Genomic DNA, 15,167 nt, shown 5'->3' with positions numbered 1-15,167 from the left:
ATTGAAGTCGAATCTGTGCTGGAGATGCAATAAAGAAACAGGAACGATAATGCATATGTGGTGGTCGTGTGAACAAATTAAAAGTTTTTGGATAATGGTCCATGAAGAAATGAAAAAGATGCTGAAAAAAATTGATAACAAAAAGACCTGAGGCATATCTGCTAGGGCTATTAGGTGAAGAAATACCGCAAAGGAAGAAAAAAATATTCCTGTATGCAAGCACTGCTGCTAAGGTAGTTATAGTGGCAAATTGGAAAGCACAGAGGGCTCCAACAAAGGAGGAATGGGTTTGCAAATTAAGTGAGTATTTATCATTGGCAAAATTAATGGCCGCAATAAGAAATCAATCACAACAAAAGTTAAAAGATGAATGGAAAAGTTATGAGGAGTACATGGTAAAATATTGCTCAAAAACTAGCATACTATCATGCCTTGATTAAGAGATATGAAGTAAATAAGATAGAAAATTTAGAAATGAATTAAGTGAATCAATAAATAAATTAACAAAGGGAAATGTGGAATGCAAGAGTAAGATTATAATGCTTTTTCTTCGTGGAAGTAAAATTGTTGACGGAGGGAAGTCAGAGGGGTGTGGTGAGGGGGCTTTGGTGGTAAAGAAAGAAATTTGTGTAAGGAATAATTACAATGTGATGTAATATACTGAATGTTTTTGATGTATGAAAAGCAATGTAATAATTATAAGATTTTTTTAAAAAATTAAATAACACGGGGGTCAGCCTGTTAATGTGTGATCACAAGAGAACTCTTCTCCCCCCCCCTCCGCCCTTTATGCAGAGCTCCTGGGTTCCATATGCCACAAGACCCGCAGGTTCCTTGCATCCTGGTGGGCCCTGGGACGGGGATTGCTCCTTTCCGAAGCTTCTGGCAGCAACGGCTCTTTGACGTCAAACACAAAGGTAGGTCCAGTCATCTACCTGTGTTTTGAAATGGTGGGTTGTTTTTTGTTTTATACAGTGGTGCCCCGCTAGACGAATGCCTCGCTAGACGAAAAACCCGCTAGACGAAAGGCATTCGCTAGTGGAAGGCTGTCTCGCAAGATGAAAAAGTCTATGGGGCTGCTTCGCAAGACGGGGAAAAAAATTTCGTCGAGAAAACCGCTACTTGCATTGGTGCTTCGCTAGACAAAAAATCGCTAGACGAAGATACTCGCAGAACGAATTATTTTCGTCTAGCGAGGCACCACTGTATATGGATTAGTTGCCTCCTGCTGGCACACCTAGGAGCATGAGATTCTTAAGCTCAGGGTTGTGGGTTCGAGTCCCACCTTGGGCAAAAGATTCCTGCATTAGAGGGGGTTGGACGAGATGACCCTCGTGGTCCCTTCCAGCTCTATGATACATTTTGCATTCTCCCCTCCTGCCTCCCCAATCTGTCCCCCCCAGGGCTGAAGCCGTGCCCCATGATGCTGGTCTTTGGTTGCCGACAGTCCAAGATTGACCACATTTACAAAGAGGAGACCTTGCTGGCGAAAAGCAGTGGTGTCTTCAAGGAGCTGTTTACGGCCTACTCTCGTGAGCCAGACAAACCAAAGGTAACCTGTGATTGGCAGTGATTCCTGAGCTAGATGATCCCTTGGGTCCCCTTCTGCAATTCTATGGTTCTAACTCACCTGCGGATGGATCACCCTATTTCGCTCGCATGTTCATTCATCGGTCCGTCCCATCCTGTTTCTGCTTTAATCTGTGAGAGGCAGTGTGGTGTAGTGGTTAGAGCATGGGTAGGCAAACTAAGGCCCGGGGGCCAAATCCAGCCCAATTGCCTTCTAAATCCGGCCCGTGGACGGCCCGGGAACCAGCACGTTTTTACATGAGTAGAATGTGTGCTTTTATTTAAAATGCATCTCTGGGTTATTTGTGGGACATAGGAATGCGTTCACTCCCCCCTATATATATATATATATATATATATATATATATAGTCCGGGCCCCCACGGGGTCTGAGGGGCAGTGGACCGGCCCCCTGCTGAAAAAGTTTGCTGACCCCTGGGTTACAGTGTCGGACTAGGACCTGGGAGACCTAGTCACTGGGTCACATTGGGGCAGAGTCACTGACTCTCAGGCTAACCTCCTTCACAGCGTTGTTGTAAGAATAAAATAAGTGGGGAAGGAGAACCACGTACACCACCTGTATTGGAGTAAAGGTGGGATATGTGAAGTCATAAAAAACAAGGGTTTGTTTCCCAAACCACTGAATACCTCCATTGCCCTCTTCTGAATCATTGGCTACCTTGGGTTGGTCACTGTCTCCCAGCCTAATCTACCTCAAAGGGCTGTTGGGTAGATATAATGAGGAAGGGGAGAACAGTGTCTGCTACCTTGAGCTCTTTCCGAAGACATTTTTGTTTAGGCAGCTTTACCTCGAGATACAACCCAGTCATTTATGGAAGATCAGTTTTGTAGAGGAAGAGAGGGTTCCGTAGTTTTTAGAGTGGCGTGAGTGGTTTTAGAGTTTTCTAAACCGATACAATGGTTTTTAGAACTTGCATTTTTAGGTTCTATTCTGTTTTTAACATATGTACCACTGTGGTGGCTTTCTGCTGTGAAGCAGTCCACAAATTTGTTAAAGAGATAAATGAGGTATTATTATTTATACCGTTGTCTAAAAATATGTGTGCAAAGATTCCTCTTCAAATAGGTACTTTATCTGAATGCATGCATTCCTTAAAAACAAAAAAAACCCCGTAACAACACAGAGGTGTTCAAAATGCATTTGGTGCACGTTTTATTTGAGCCAAAAGCTGCATTTCAAAATTCAGAGAAGCGTAAAATCTTGAGGAAAATTGCACTATGGGAAGCGTGAATTAGGTTGGCTTGCTTTAAGATGCAACCCAGACGACACTCTTTTCCATCTCTTACTAAGCCCGAATCTTGTGAAGAAGTTGAAGAAGAGTTTGGATTTGATATCCCGCTTTATCACTACCCTAAGGAGTCTCAAAGTGGCTAACAATCTCCTTTTCCCTTCCTCCCCCACAACAAACACTCTGTGAGGTGAGTGGGGCTGAGAGACTTCAGAGAAGTGTGACTAGCCCAAGGTCACCCAGCAGCTGCATGTGGAGGAGCGGAGACGCGAACCCAGTTCACCAGATTATGAGTCTACCGCTCTTAACCACTACACCACACTGGCTATTCTGACTGTATAGGAGGACATTGAACCTACCAAATATGTGGCATAAACACAGTCAACCGCAAAACATGCAGGTTGCCCCTGGCCACTCTCCCTTCCCTCTTTGGGGTCAGCCCTGCAGTTCATTGACCTGCCCGCAAGGGGTGCTGTGCGGCAAGGATGGGAGCCTCATTCCGCAACATGAAAGCAAACACGCCCACCCCATTGCTGTCCGCTTTCCCTTCCCATAGAAATACGTGCAGGACATCCTTCAGGAGCAGCTGGCGGGAATCGTCTACAAGGCGCTGAAGGAGCAGGGGGGACACCTCTACGTGTGCGGCGACGTCACTATGGCTGGAGACGTCCTCAAGACCGTCCAGAGCATCGGGAGGCATCAGGGCAAGCTGACACCAGAGGAAGCCAGCGCTTTCATTAGCAAGCTACGGGTGAGCAGCCATCCCCACCACCGCCACCACCCAGCATGCTATGGGGGCAGCCCGTGGTGTCAGCCACCCTGCCAGCATCCGGAGCTGAAATCAGGCGGGTCCCGAACACAGGCCCCACCTCCATCACTGCCCCTGGTGATTTTGCAAAGTCACCGCGCAAGGAGCTTACTATCGATAAACCAGCACGGGTCCCCTTGAATTTTAGCGCCCCCCAGGTAATCCCACTCCCCCCCCCCAGGAGGCAGTAGCACCCACTTTGGGAACCTTCCTCTTCTCCCTCATTGCCGTGCCACCACCAAGCACTTGGCTCTGAGCCTTTTCCCCTTGGGGGGGTTTCCCAGCTGCTGTCTCCTTCCCCTCCTTTGCATCCAGACTGTCAAGGCCACTCACCCTCTTTCCCCAGAACATCCCCTTCACTGGCCTTGCCTCAGGCTCTCTGTGGGTTGTGTTTGCCTGGCCGGGTTATGTCCTCAAGCTCTGATAATGCTTCATTGTTCCCCGGGTGGAGATATAAAGAAAGGTGTTTGAGAGAGGGGTGTGTGGACAGTAGCCGGCCGCACCGCCCAAAGGGGGAAAAAAATAAATTTTCCCACTGACATATGGGGTCCCCGGAAGCTCGAACAGAAGAGAATGCGGCCCTTGGGATGTTTTAAGTTCCCACACCCATTATAGTAACCCTTCGCTGTCTTCTCTTGTAAGAAAGGAGATTCTGACTTTACAGTCGTACCTTGGTTGCCGAACGCCTTGGAACTCGTGTTTTTTTCGGCTCCTGAACAATTGAAAACCGGAAGCGAGTGTTCCGGACGATTTTCGGAAGCCGAATGTCCGGCGCGGTTTCCGCAGCTTCCGATTGAGTGCAGGAAGCTCCTGCAGCCAATTGGAAGCCACGCCTTGGTTTTCGAACAGTCCTGGGACTCGAATGGACTCTCGGAAAGCATTGTGTTCGAGAACCAACGTACGACTCTACAAGAAAAAAGATTCGGGTTAAACATTGGGAAGAACTTCCCAGCGGTCGGGGGGAACCATTTGACAGTGCAGTGGACAACTTCGGAGGGTGGTGGGCTCCCCTCCCTTGGAGGTTTCTAAACAGAGGGTGGAGGGCCATCTTTCAGGGATTCCTTCATTGCAGTGGGGTTGGACTAGATGACCCACGGGGTCCCTTCCGACTCTACACTCCTGAAATTAACCATGCGTTGGTTTTTCTCCTCCTCCTTCCCACCCGGCCTGCCCCGCCCCTTGCAGGATGACAACCGCTACCATGAGGATATATTTGGAGTCACCTTGCGCACATACGAAGTGACGAACCGCCTCCGGTCCGAGTCGATTGCGCACATTGAGGAGAGTAAGAAAGACACGGACGAGTGAGTCGAGTCTGTTGGCTTCCTTTCCTTTTCAAACCGGCGCTTTTGTTTCCCCAGAAATGTGTGGGCTGGGCGAGAGAATCCCTTTTGTCTTTCGGCTGACGCCATCACTCGAGCTACACGCCAAGAGTGGGTGAGGATCACGGGGGAGCAGGCATGTTGAGCCTTTAAGCTCCGCATGCAGAAGTTCCATCCCTGGGGTTGCCAATAATTAAAACTAGGGGTGGGGAGCCTCAAACCCAGGGGCCAAATGCAGCCCTCCCAGCTGCTTTGCCCAGCCCTCGGAGCTTCCCCCAAATAAGCCACACCCCTCAGAAGACATGGCCGTTTTTTGCCTGGCCTGAACACATCTCTTGCCCTAGTAGACAAGTGGACTCTGGATACGGCCCCTGGCTTGGACAGGTCAGGCTCAGTTACAGTTCACGATAATCATACTGTTATTGGTGTGTGTAGTGGGGGTGTGTATTGTTTTATTCTTAAATGTGATGGTTGTTTTTTAACCGGGTATGTAAGCCGCCTAGATGGTTTGTGTTAGGCAACTAATACATAACAGCAGTTAATAATGATGTATTAATTTTATTTGCCTTCTTTGAAAAAAAAATCCAGAACTGGAATATGTAATAGAGATTCATTTCTAAAAGAAACAGAAAACACACCCCAGGGGGGAATCTAGTGAGGACATTTGTCTCGTGTATAAGGTGTGGGAATGTTCAGGGATGCAGGAGAAGATATATTGTTTAATGATATCCTTCCTAACTTGCGTTAGCAAGTTCTATATCTTAGCAGAGTAACATTCCCCTTTAAACGCACAGCGGTTTGCTTGTTGCAGGCTCGTCTGAGCCTCTTAATATAAGATTCCTGGTAAGATCTCTTCTTGTCCCTCTTAAAAAGAATAGACACGGCAGTCTTATTAAAGTAAATATAAAAGTAGTTTACTCACACACAATCATTCAGTTCACAGTTGGATCCCTGAAGGCAGACTTAGGTTACAAAACTATAAACACGTGTGGAACTATCCCATAAGGGAGTTAGTTCCTAAGTGACTGCGAACAGGCAGCCACTTCTGCTAACACATGGAAAAGCAAAATGGAGAAGAGACAAAGGAAGGAGATATGCTCCCTTGCCCAGGTTAGGCCTCACATAGGCACACAGGCCTCAAGTCATATGCAGAGGAAGCTCAGGAGGAAACAGGAAGTTAGACTCCTGGCTGGTACAAAGCATAGCATGTCCATTCTAGGAATGTTGTACTTGACTGCTCTGTGTTTCACATCCCACATAAGGCAGTTGCTTTGTGGTACTGCTTGGGGCACGTAGTCACATAATGCCAAAACATGGGGTTACGCAGCAGGGTCTAGCTGTGATTTCTGCATTGCAGGGGGGTTGGACTAAGTGATCAGGTCCCTTCCGACTCTAGAATTCTATATTATATATTATGTGACCGCATCCCTGTTTAGTAGCCAAAGGGAAGCGCTGCCCACTGGCCCAGCATCTGGGGTGAGCAAGTGCGTACGATGTTTTCTGCCCAACTAACGAAAGGATGGCATTTAAGCCAGGGAACGCATAACTTGCAAAGGGCGAACGAAATGCACGTGAACTCGAGTGGAGGGGACGCTGGTTTTTTTACATGCCTTAACATGCATGTGTGATCTCAGCTCTAACAAACGGCTTTTTTGCAGGGTGTTTTGTTCCTAAACGTGACCGCGTCGCGTTGCCCGAGGCAGGAGGCCGAGCCAGGCAAACTGCAGCAGCTCCAGCTGCTCTGCTCCAGCCCTCGAAAAGGAGAGGGGTCTGGACCTTGTACTGACACGCCCGCATCCGCTCCTTTCCTCCAGGGACTTCCGCCAGGCCCACAACAAACGCTCGTCTGTGTCTCGTCCTATTGTTGTGTCCTGAAGGATGTGTTGTTGACGCTTGGATAGCGACGGAGGAAGAGACGGAGGACAATGCTGGTGATATTTCTCTCCCCTCCACACCGCCGCCCTCTTCTCGCGTCCTGTGGCAGTTTATTTTCCTTCCGTGTGACCTTCTCTGGAATCTCCCACCGTGGCGCGATGGCTTTGAACGCAACCTGCAAGCAGCTCCGGCAAAGACACACAACTTCCGCTCGTTCATGACAAGGCCGTCTTCATGGCTGCATGAAACCACCACCCTAGTGGTCGTCATCTGCATTTTGTGTGTGCGTGTGTGCGTGTGTGCGTGTTCTGGGGTGGGTTTGGAGGGTCACGGTCAGTTGCTGCTGAGTTACGCAGCAGAGGAACGCAGAATCGCCGCTCTTGTCTGTTTGCCAAAATCTCTGCCTAGCATGATTTGCTTCGAGCAGTGGGTCACTCTCTCCCCTGTCCCCTCCTGCCACTGCCCCTTTCATTCCTGCAATCTGGCAGGGGGGGAGGAGGAGGAGAAGTATGGCAGGCAGCTCCTCCTGTGGCTTTGTTCTTGTGCAGCCTCTCGGTCCTTGCAAACAAGGTGGGACTGGCCTCCGTTGCACAGGTAATGGTCGCACCTTCGTACGACATACTTGCGCAGTCTCTTAATGTGATGCACTGCCCTGGCCTCCCTGCCTCCCTTCCCTGCACCTTCTGCAACGTGTTTGAGCACTGATCCAATGGTGGCAAAGTCAGCAACGCAGCTGGATATGGCAAGCTGGGTGGGCTGTAACCAACAGACTGCCAGGAAGCAACTGTGGGTCATCAGGCATTGTGGCTAAAACACTGCTAAGGGTATGAATACACTATTAGGAATCCAATATGGTTTCCCTTGTTAAATTCATGCGATGTGCTTTTTCCTTTACCCCTCAGACAGAGAGAGAAAGAAAGAAAAAGAATGAGGATGATACCAAAGGATTACTTCTGTAGAACCGTAGAACTAAGATGGGGAATCTGTGGTCCTCCATGTGTTGATGGGCTATGACTCCCATCAACTTTAGCTGATTTCCCATTCAGGCTGGGGCTGATGTCAGTCTGGATGGGGGAGAAATTTGATCCAGTTCACATCCGATGCTGAGCTTACCTGATTCACACTTTGCCAAACAGTATGCGGACTGAAACATCAGCCGTTCTTTGAAATTTGCACTTCTCCCAATTTTCGAATGCCTTTCTCCAGCTAAGTAATGCGGACGCATACACCAGCGTAAAGTGCGCATATAAGCGCATATATTAGCAAAAGTAACATACACAAAATGCATTGCATTAGGGGGAAATTACTTTGCTTTTAAAAAGTGTATGTTGGGAGAAAATGCAGACTTGTTAGGAGAAATTTGCACAAAAATTCTGGTGAATTTTCACGAGAACAACAACAAAATCACAAGCTGAGATGGTAACGTGGGGGATCTAATTTAAGATTGAAAAACTTGAGAAACAGAGAAAAAGAAAAAATGACATATTCGCCCAACATCCATGTCCAAGACCATGGGTAGGCAAACTAAAGCCCAGGAGTCGGATTCGGCCCAATCACCTTCTAAATCCAGCCTGCAGAATCTGTGTGTTTTCACATGAGTAGAATGTGTGCTTTTATTTAAAATGCATCTCTGGGTTATTTGTGGGGCATAGGGATTCATTCATTTTTTCCCTTCAAAATATAGTCCGCCCCCCCCCCACAAGGTCTGAGGGACAGTGGACTGGCCCCCTGCTGAAAAAGTGTGCTGACCCCTGTCCAAGACCATCTGGTGGGCCACAGGTTGCCCATCTTTGCAACAGACCAAGGCCAAAGAGGATGCAGGAAGGAGCAGGCAGACTACATTCATGAACTCTTTCTGATGGCTTCCAGAGTTCTCCAGTTACAGAAAATGATTGACTATTCTGATAGATCCACCCACACTGCTTTTCTAGTCTCAGAATAAACCCAGGACATCCCCTTCCTCCCTATGGAGACAGATGGATCTCCCAGCAGTAAAAAGCTAAATTACTTCCAGTAGGAAACAGCTGGATCCTAAACTGTTGCCTTCTCATTGAAGGGTTTTGCTGTCAGTGCCAAGAACTCTGCTTTTTCGCTTGGTGTTTCCTTTTGCTTTGTGTGAAAAGGACAACATGGGGAGCTGCCAAGGCAGGGGCCTGGCATCCGTCACAATCTCTCAGCATTTGTAAGATGCTAGAAGCTGCCTTATTCTGATTCGGAGCAATGGTCCATCTAGCTCAGTATTGTCTACACTGGTCAGCAGAGGCTCTCTAGAGTTTCAAGCAGGGTTTTCTGCTAGCCCTCCCTGGAGAGGCCATTGGGGGATTCAACCTTGGACCTCTGCCACTGAGCTACAGCCCTTCCCCAAAAGTCAAGTGAATTCCTTTTGCCCACCTTAAGACTCCTTGAAGCTTATAGACATTTGACCATGAGATTGGCAGAGCAAGGCAGCAGTTTCCTTGGAGGCCCAAGCATGTGCTTTTTGAATGGGACACACTAGTCTCGTTGGTAACAACATCTGAGCCATGACAAAACCCTGGTTAGTTTTAGGCCCCCTGGTTTGATTCACGCTGCCGTCTTATGCACCAGAGATGTGGAAATATTTTCTAGCCTGAGGGCCGCATTCCTTGTTTGGCAACTTTCTGGGGGCCACATGGTGGGTGGAGCCAGGGGCGAAGGTGGGTGGAGCAGCATATGCAAATTTTCCCTTTGCATAGTAAGCTGCTTTCTGCTCATGCTCACACACCCTTCTGTGACCTTCGCGCAGAGAAGCAAGAGGCAGCAACAGAGACTTCAAGGACGCATTCAAGGCAGGGGGGAAGACCCATGGAGTGAGGGGCAATTCCTGGGGAGAGTCTCAAAGGCCAGAGAGAGACTTGGAGGGCTGCGTGTGGACTCTAGGCCAAAGGTTCCCCACCCCTGCTATGCACACCTGGAAGTAAGATGAACCATAGGAACCTTCTGAGTAGACAAGGATTGCATTGATTTGTAAGCATAGTGGCAAAACTGGTACAACCCACAGAGGTGGGAAACGGGGCATTGCGGGTGCCTCTGGACTCCAACTCCCATCAGTCCCAGTTGCCATAATCAAAGGTCAAGGATGGTGGAAGTTGTAGTCCAGCAACACCCAGAGGGATCGCAGGTACCCCCACCCCTGCTTTAGTCTCAGCATGGCGAGAATCCCCCACATTCTGGCTCAGTCCAAAATCCCATGCATCCCACAGACACAAAGTCTTGGTCATTCCATGCTTTTCCGATCAGATAACAAACGCAGCCTCTTGCCTCGCAAAATAATAGAACGGAACCACCACACTGTGATAGCGTCGCATTGTTTTCCCACATCAGGTGACCCAGACACACACACAGCTGCTAAGAGGATCCCCCCCCCCACATACACACACCACTTTTAAGATGGGTGAGTGCAACTGTAAGTCCGGAGCACCAGCCAGCTTATTGTTTGTGAATCAATATGCAAAGGCACGTGAACGTTTGTTTTACCTTGTTTGTATCCCATGTGGATCGTCGGTCTCTCGAGAGGTTGAAAAAGCAACCTGCCAAAAGTGGGAGAAATTGTAGCAGGCCAAATCATAAGGAGGGGCAGCAATAAGCCCACAAAAGGCTCAGTTTGCTCAACACCCACGCCATGGCAGGCGATGCTCAAAGAGACCATCACCAATCAAACACTAGAAGGCGATGCTAATTTGTGAAAGCCGAACAAGTTCCCCCGAAGAGGATAACTGAAACACATTGGAAACATTACCATTGAACCACTTGGGTTTTGTCTGCTCCATTCTGCTCCCCTCAGAAAAGGAAAACAAAAAAGCAACCAACCACACTCTGCTCTAGTCCCTTTTCAGTGAAAGCCCTCTTGCCTTGCTCTGCTGCTTGTTTGTAGAAAAGGAAGTGCAGTTTCATCTCACAGGAGAGGTTTTCCAGGCTCCTACTACACAAAACGAACGAGAGAACAGCCGTATTCGAGGGGGATCTTTGTTCTGTGAGTTGATGCTTGTGTTCTGTCACGAGGTGCTATTTATTCCTGAGCTGTGCGCAGCACGCTACGTCAACACCTAGTGGTAGAAATCAAGCATTACAATGCAGTGGCAGCATGCAATTTTTTTTTCCCAATCCACATGTTCCAGTGCATAGGGGTTGCAGATTGAAACAGAAATGTTCCCATGCAGAGATGGTGCAGACTGAAACAGAAATCTGTACCCTAACCCAAGCTATTGAATGAACCCTGTATATTTATTGGGAAAACTCTCCTCTGCTCCCTACCATTGGCTTCAGCAGGTTAACTTAGACCTAAGTGTCCTCTGGATCAAGCAAGAACAAAAATGCAATTGCCTGTGTAGGGCAATGATATACTATGGGTGAGTACAATCCTGAATGTGTACAGGTCTCCCAAGCACCTGCTAACGTGATCAGTTTCCTCTCCCTATTCTTCAGCTCAGCTCCCTTGTGTCACTGTGCCTTTTATTATTATTATTATTATTATTATTATTATTATTATTATTACCATCATCATCATCATCACTGCCATTAATAAACAACTGGTGAACGAATTATAGTTGCATTCCTTGCTCTGGATGATGGGCAGCCTGGTTCATTTTGAACACCACACAAATGCATGATAATTTGGAGGGTGGGGTCGGGCAGGTCATATTTAATCATATCAGTGCTTTAAGCGGCCGGAAACATTTTACGTTCCTTTACCTCCGAGCTCTTGATGCTGCCAAGTCTCTGCCATTTGTACAATATGCTCAGCACCTTTCTTTATGGACTGACTGCTGTTCTTGTTTGCGAGGTATCCACACTGTTCTGAAGCATGCACCTTCTTTCTGTATAGTTCGGATCTTCTGGTTTTATGGAATTAAAAAGAAAAATACTTATGCCTGTTTGCATTGCAATCAATTAAAAAAAAAAGTGAATTGACTCCGTTGTCATCTTCTGCTTTGTCTTTTAGGGCCTGCCCAACCTGAGGATCATTGTTCATGATACAATCGGGCTAGGCATTCTTAATTCCAGTCATTTATTAATTACTTATCCATTGTTTTAGGGGGCGAGGCCCATCTTACTTTCCACACAGTGCCTCTAGGCCCCCAATGTGGAGTGACTCTGGAGCAACGCTATGTCAGGGGCTCAGAGGCATTGTGGGGCAATTAAAATGGCAGGTCCCAATGTTGGCACTTGCCGGCCAGATTTTGCTGCTCCTTCTGAGCCTGCAAGCTGTTCACTGTCCGCTAAGGCAGAGATGGGGAACATCCCATCACCCTCCATCATGGGCATTCCTGGATGCAGCTGACGGGGTTGGAGGAAAACAAGTTCCCCACAGCTGCTCTAAGGGAAATCCCACGGAAACGTCCAGTGTTCAGTGAAGGTAGGCATAGAACTGGACAATGGAAGAGCTCAAATGGAAGCCAACTGCAACATTCACTCATTCATTCATTCATTCATTCATTTATTCTGTGAACTGCCCTGGGATCTTATGATGGAGGGTGGGATATAAATATATATACAGTATATATAATTATAGACTGCTGTTTATTAAGAAAAAGCAACACACTTTGCTACAGAAATACATAAAACCATGCAGTGAAAACCACATTTTAAAAGTTAAAAACAGACATCAATTAACCAATGTATTCTTTGTATTAAATACCCAAAAGACAGTAGAAATGGTAATTGATTTCAGAAGGCACTCTCCCGTTCTGCCACCACTTTCCATTCTTGGTAACATGGTTGTAGTAGTAGAGTCCTTTAAGCTCCTGGGCTCTATAATTTATTATAACTTAAATTGGTCAAACAACATCAATAGTATTATTAAAAAGGTCCACCAGAGGCTGTATTTCCTGCGTCAACTAAGGAAATTTAAATTGTCCCAGGAAGTGTTGTTCCAATTCTACAGAGGCATCATTGAAACTGTTCTCTGTAATTCTATAACAGCTTGGTACGGTACAGCCTCCAAGAGAGACAAGAAAAGGCTCCAACGAGCTGTAAGAATTGCAGAAAGGGCAATTGGTGTTAGCTTGCCTTCAATAGACAATTTATGCTACCCGAGTTAGGAAGAGAGCAGAGAGAATTGTAGCAGATCCTTTACATCCCGGTCATCATCTGCTTGATTTACTTCCATCTGGACGTCGCTACAGGAGTTCATATACAAAATCGGCCAGGCACAAGAATAGTTTTTTCCCTTGTGCCATTAAATTGTTAAATTCATAGTTGTATAGCTGAAGGGGGGGGGTAAATTATGGGTGGGGTTTCCTTGCTTCTTTGTATTGTGAGAGGAACAGTGTCTGTATGTTTACATTGCAATGTAGCTGAAACAAATTCCAAGTATGTTGGAAAATGTACTTGGCCAATAATAAATTATTCCTATTCCTATTCCTATTTATTGCCTGCATATAAGCCTGGCAGAATTGAAAAAGTTTTGAAAGTTGGCACATTAGGCGCCTGCTGAATCTCTAGTGGCAAGGTGTTCCACAGGACTAGGCCCATGACACTAAAGACTTAAGTTTCTTTCTGCTGTCAAATCAGCCTCACCATCCCAGGGAATGACCAGTGACATGTCTGCAGATGATCTCAATGATCGAGCTAGGATACAAGGGTGGAGGCACCCTGAACCTACATTGTTTAGGGCTTTGTAAATTAATAGAAGGGAGATGTTGAGCTGCAGCCTACTGAAGCTTTCAAGGCTGACAAGATACAGAGTGTGACAGGCAGGGTCTGTGAGGCTGGGGAGATGGAGTTACTGCAGGAGACTCACCCTCTGATGGTGACAGGGCTGTGTCTTCCAGCCAGGTGGTCCCTGAATAAGATACTGATGCCCCACCTCACACGAGACAACAGTTTCTCATCTGCATCAGTGTCCTTTGCCATGCGCTGCAAGGTCTCCTATGGACCACAATGCCCACCACACCAGAGACTCTCACGAGGCTCCGCTTTGTGCCAGACCTTAGCTGGGAGCCTGCGACAGCATGGAGGAATGGTTCTGAGCTGCTGTTTCAAACCACATTCCGTCAAATTCAAGCTGTGCAATTAAGGTTGACTGGGATGTCTTGCACAACAAGCCTGCTTCCTCCAACAGGACCGGACTTTTTGCAGTAAGGGAGGTGAGGGGAGAGCGTGGGCAACACTTGCTTGACACGACATCATCTGACCTCCCCACCAACAAATAAGAATGAATGCTCAATTGACAGGTGGTCTGGAAGCACCCTTGGTTCAAATGATATCATCCACATGCTCTCTCTCTCACAAACATACATACAGAGGGCAAACACCAAGATAAGAGCAGTTAGGCCAAAATTAAGACTGGACTGGCCCTTCTGATCCATAGATTTGCTTATTTCTTAAATATAAGCAACTGAGCTTTTAATTCCCATGGGAAATCATGATTTCAAGAAGTATGCAGCAACCAGCACAAGCAGGTTGTGCAGGTTGTGAGCATCATACCCAGGATGGTAGGACAGTTCAGTTGGTAGTGATAAAAGATGCAGTCCGGCACACTTTTACTGCGTGTGTGATCAAGCAGAGTTACGTCTCGGCACAGCTCCTGGAAGCTTTTAATGACGGTTGAGCTTCACACAGAAGGCAATAAAACATTCATCGATGCCATAAAGCTTCGGCCAAGTTCTTGTTTACTTGATAGGTCATAAAAGCATAATTAGTAGCAATTATTTACAGCATTAAAGACCCTGGTGTTGGGAAAGATGGAGGGCACAAGGAGAAGGGGACAACAAAGGATGAGATGGTTGGACAGTGTTCTCGAAGCGACTGGCATGAGTTTGACCAAACTGCAGGAGGCAGTGAAAGATAGGCGTGCCTGGCGTGCTCTGGTCCATGGGGTCACGAAGAGTCGGACACGACTGAACGACTGAACAACAACATTTACAGCATTTACACGCAGCCGTGGTAAAGGCACACCTACGTCCAAGCCTCTCTCTGCAAGTTGCAAGCAAGAGGAAAACAATGAAAATCACACTGTTATCAATGCTTCCTGTATTAGGTTCGGCACATGTCCAGAGAACAGTTCCCACAATAAGTGTCTTTGCATAGACAAAACAATCCAGTGCTTTGCTGTTGTTGAATCTTCTCTCTGTTTCTGTCATGAATGACTTTCATAGAGAGAGAATCCAAGTAGAGCATGAGACTCTTAATCTCAGAGTCATGGGTTTGAACCCCACATAGGGCAGAAAGATCCCTGCATTGCAGAGGGTTGGACTAGATGACCCTTGGGGTAAACTCTACAATTCTATGATTCTATAAACCTTTAAGGAACCCATTCTGCAACTGAATGTGTACTCTAATATGGCATTTCAGAGCTGCTTGAATTTTATTTTTTTATTTTTAT

The 15,167-nt window shown here is 47.0% G+C and overlaps 1 protein-coding gene across 2 annotated transcripts in view; it reads left to right on the top strand.

Moving 5' to 3' along the window:
- Positions 1-7,098, top strand: part of NOS1 (nitric oxide synthase 1) — a 113,100-nt gene extending 106,002 nt beyond the window's left edge. Inside the window, exons 22-26 of one of the 2 annotated variants that reach the window (XM_033136440.1) lie at positions 796-917; positions 1,404-1,552; positions 3,375-3,569; positions 4,812-4,930; positions 6,607-7,098. In XM_033136440.1, coding sequence (XP_032992331.1) covers positions 796-917; positions 1,404-1,552; positions 3,375-3,569; positions 4,812-4,930; positions 6,607-6,622 — 601 coding nt within the window. In that variant the 3' untranslated portion in view covers positions 6,623-7,098. Of the gene's footprint in view, positions 1-795; positions 918-1,403; positions 1,553-3,374; positions 3,570-4,811; positions 4,935-6,606 lie in introns of those variants that run through there. The other variant, XM_033136441.1, reaches the window with a different exon arrangement.
- Positions 7,099-15,167: the final 8,069 nt, after the last annotated feature.

Source organism: Lacerta agilis, chromosome 17, assembly GCF_009819535.1.
Source record: "Lacerta agilis isolate rLacAgi1 chromosome 17, rLacAgi1.pri, whole genome shotgun sequence".
Lineage (NCBI taxonomy): Eukaryota > Metazoa > Chordata > Lepidosauria > Squamata > Lacertidae > Lacerta > Lacerta agilis.
Note: the sequence above shows the minus strand (reverse complement) of the source record. Positions and strands in the feature narration are given on the sequence as shown.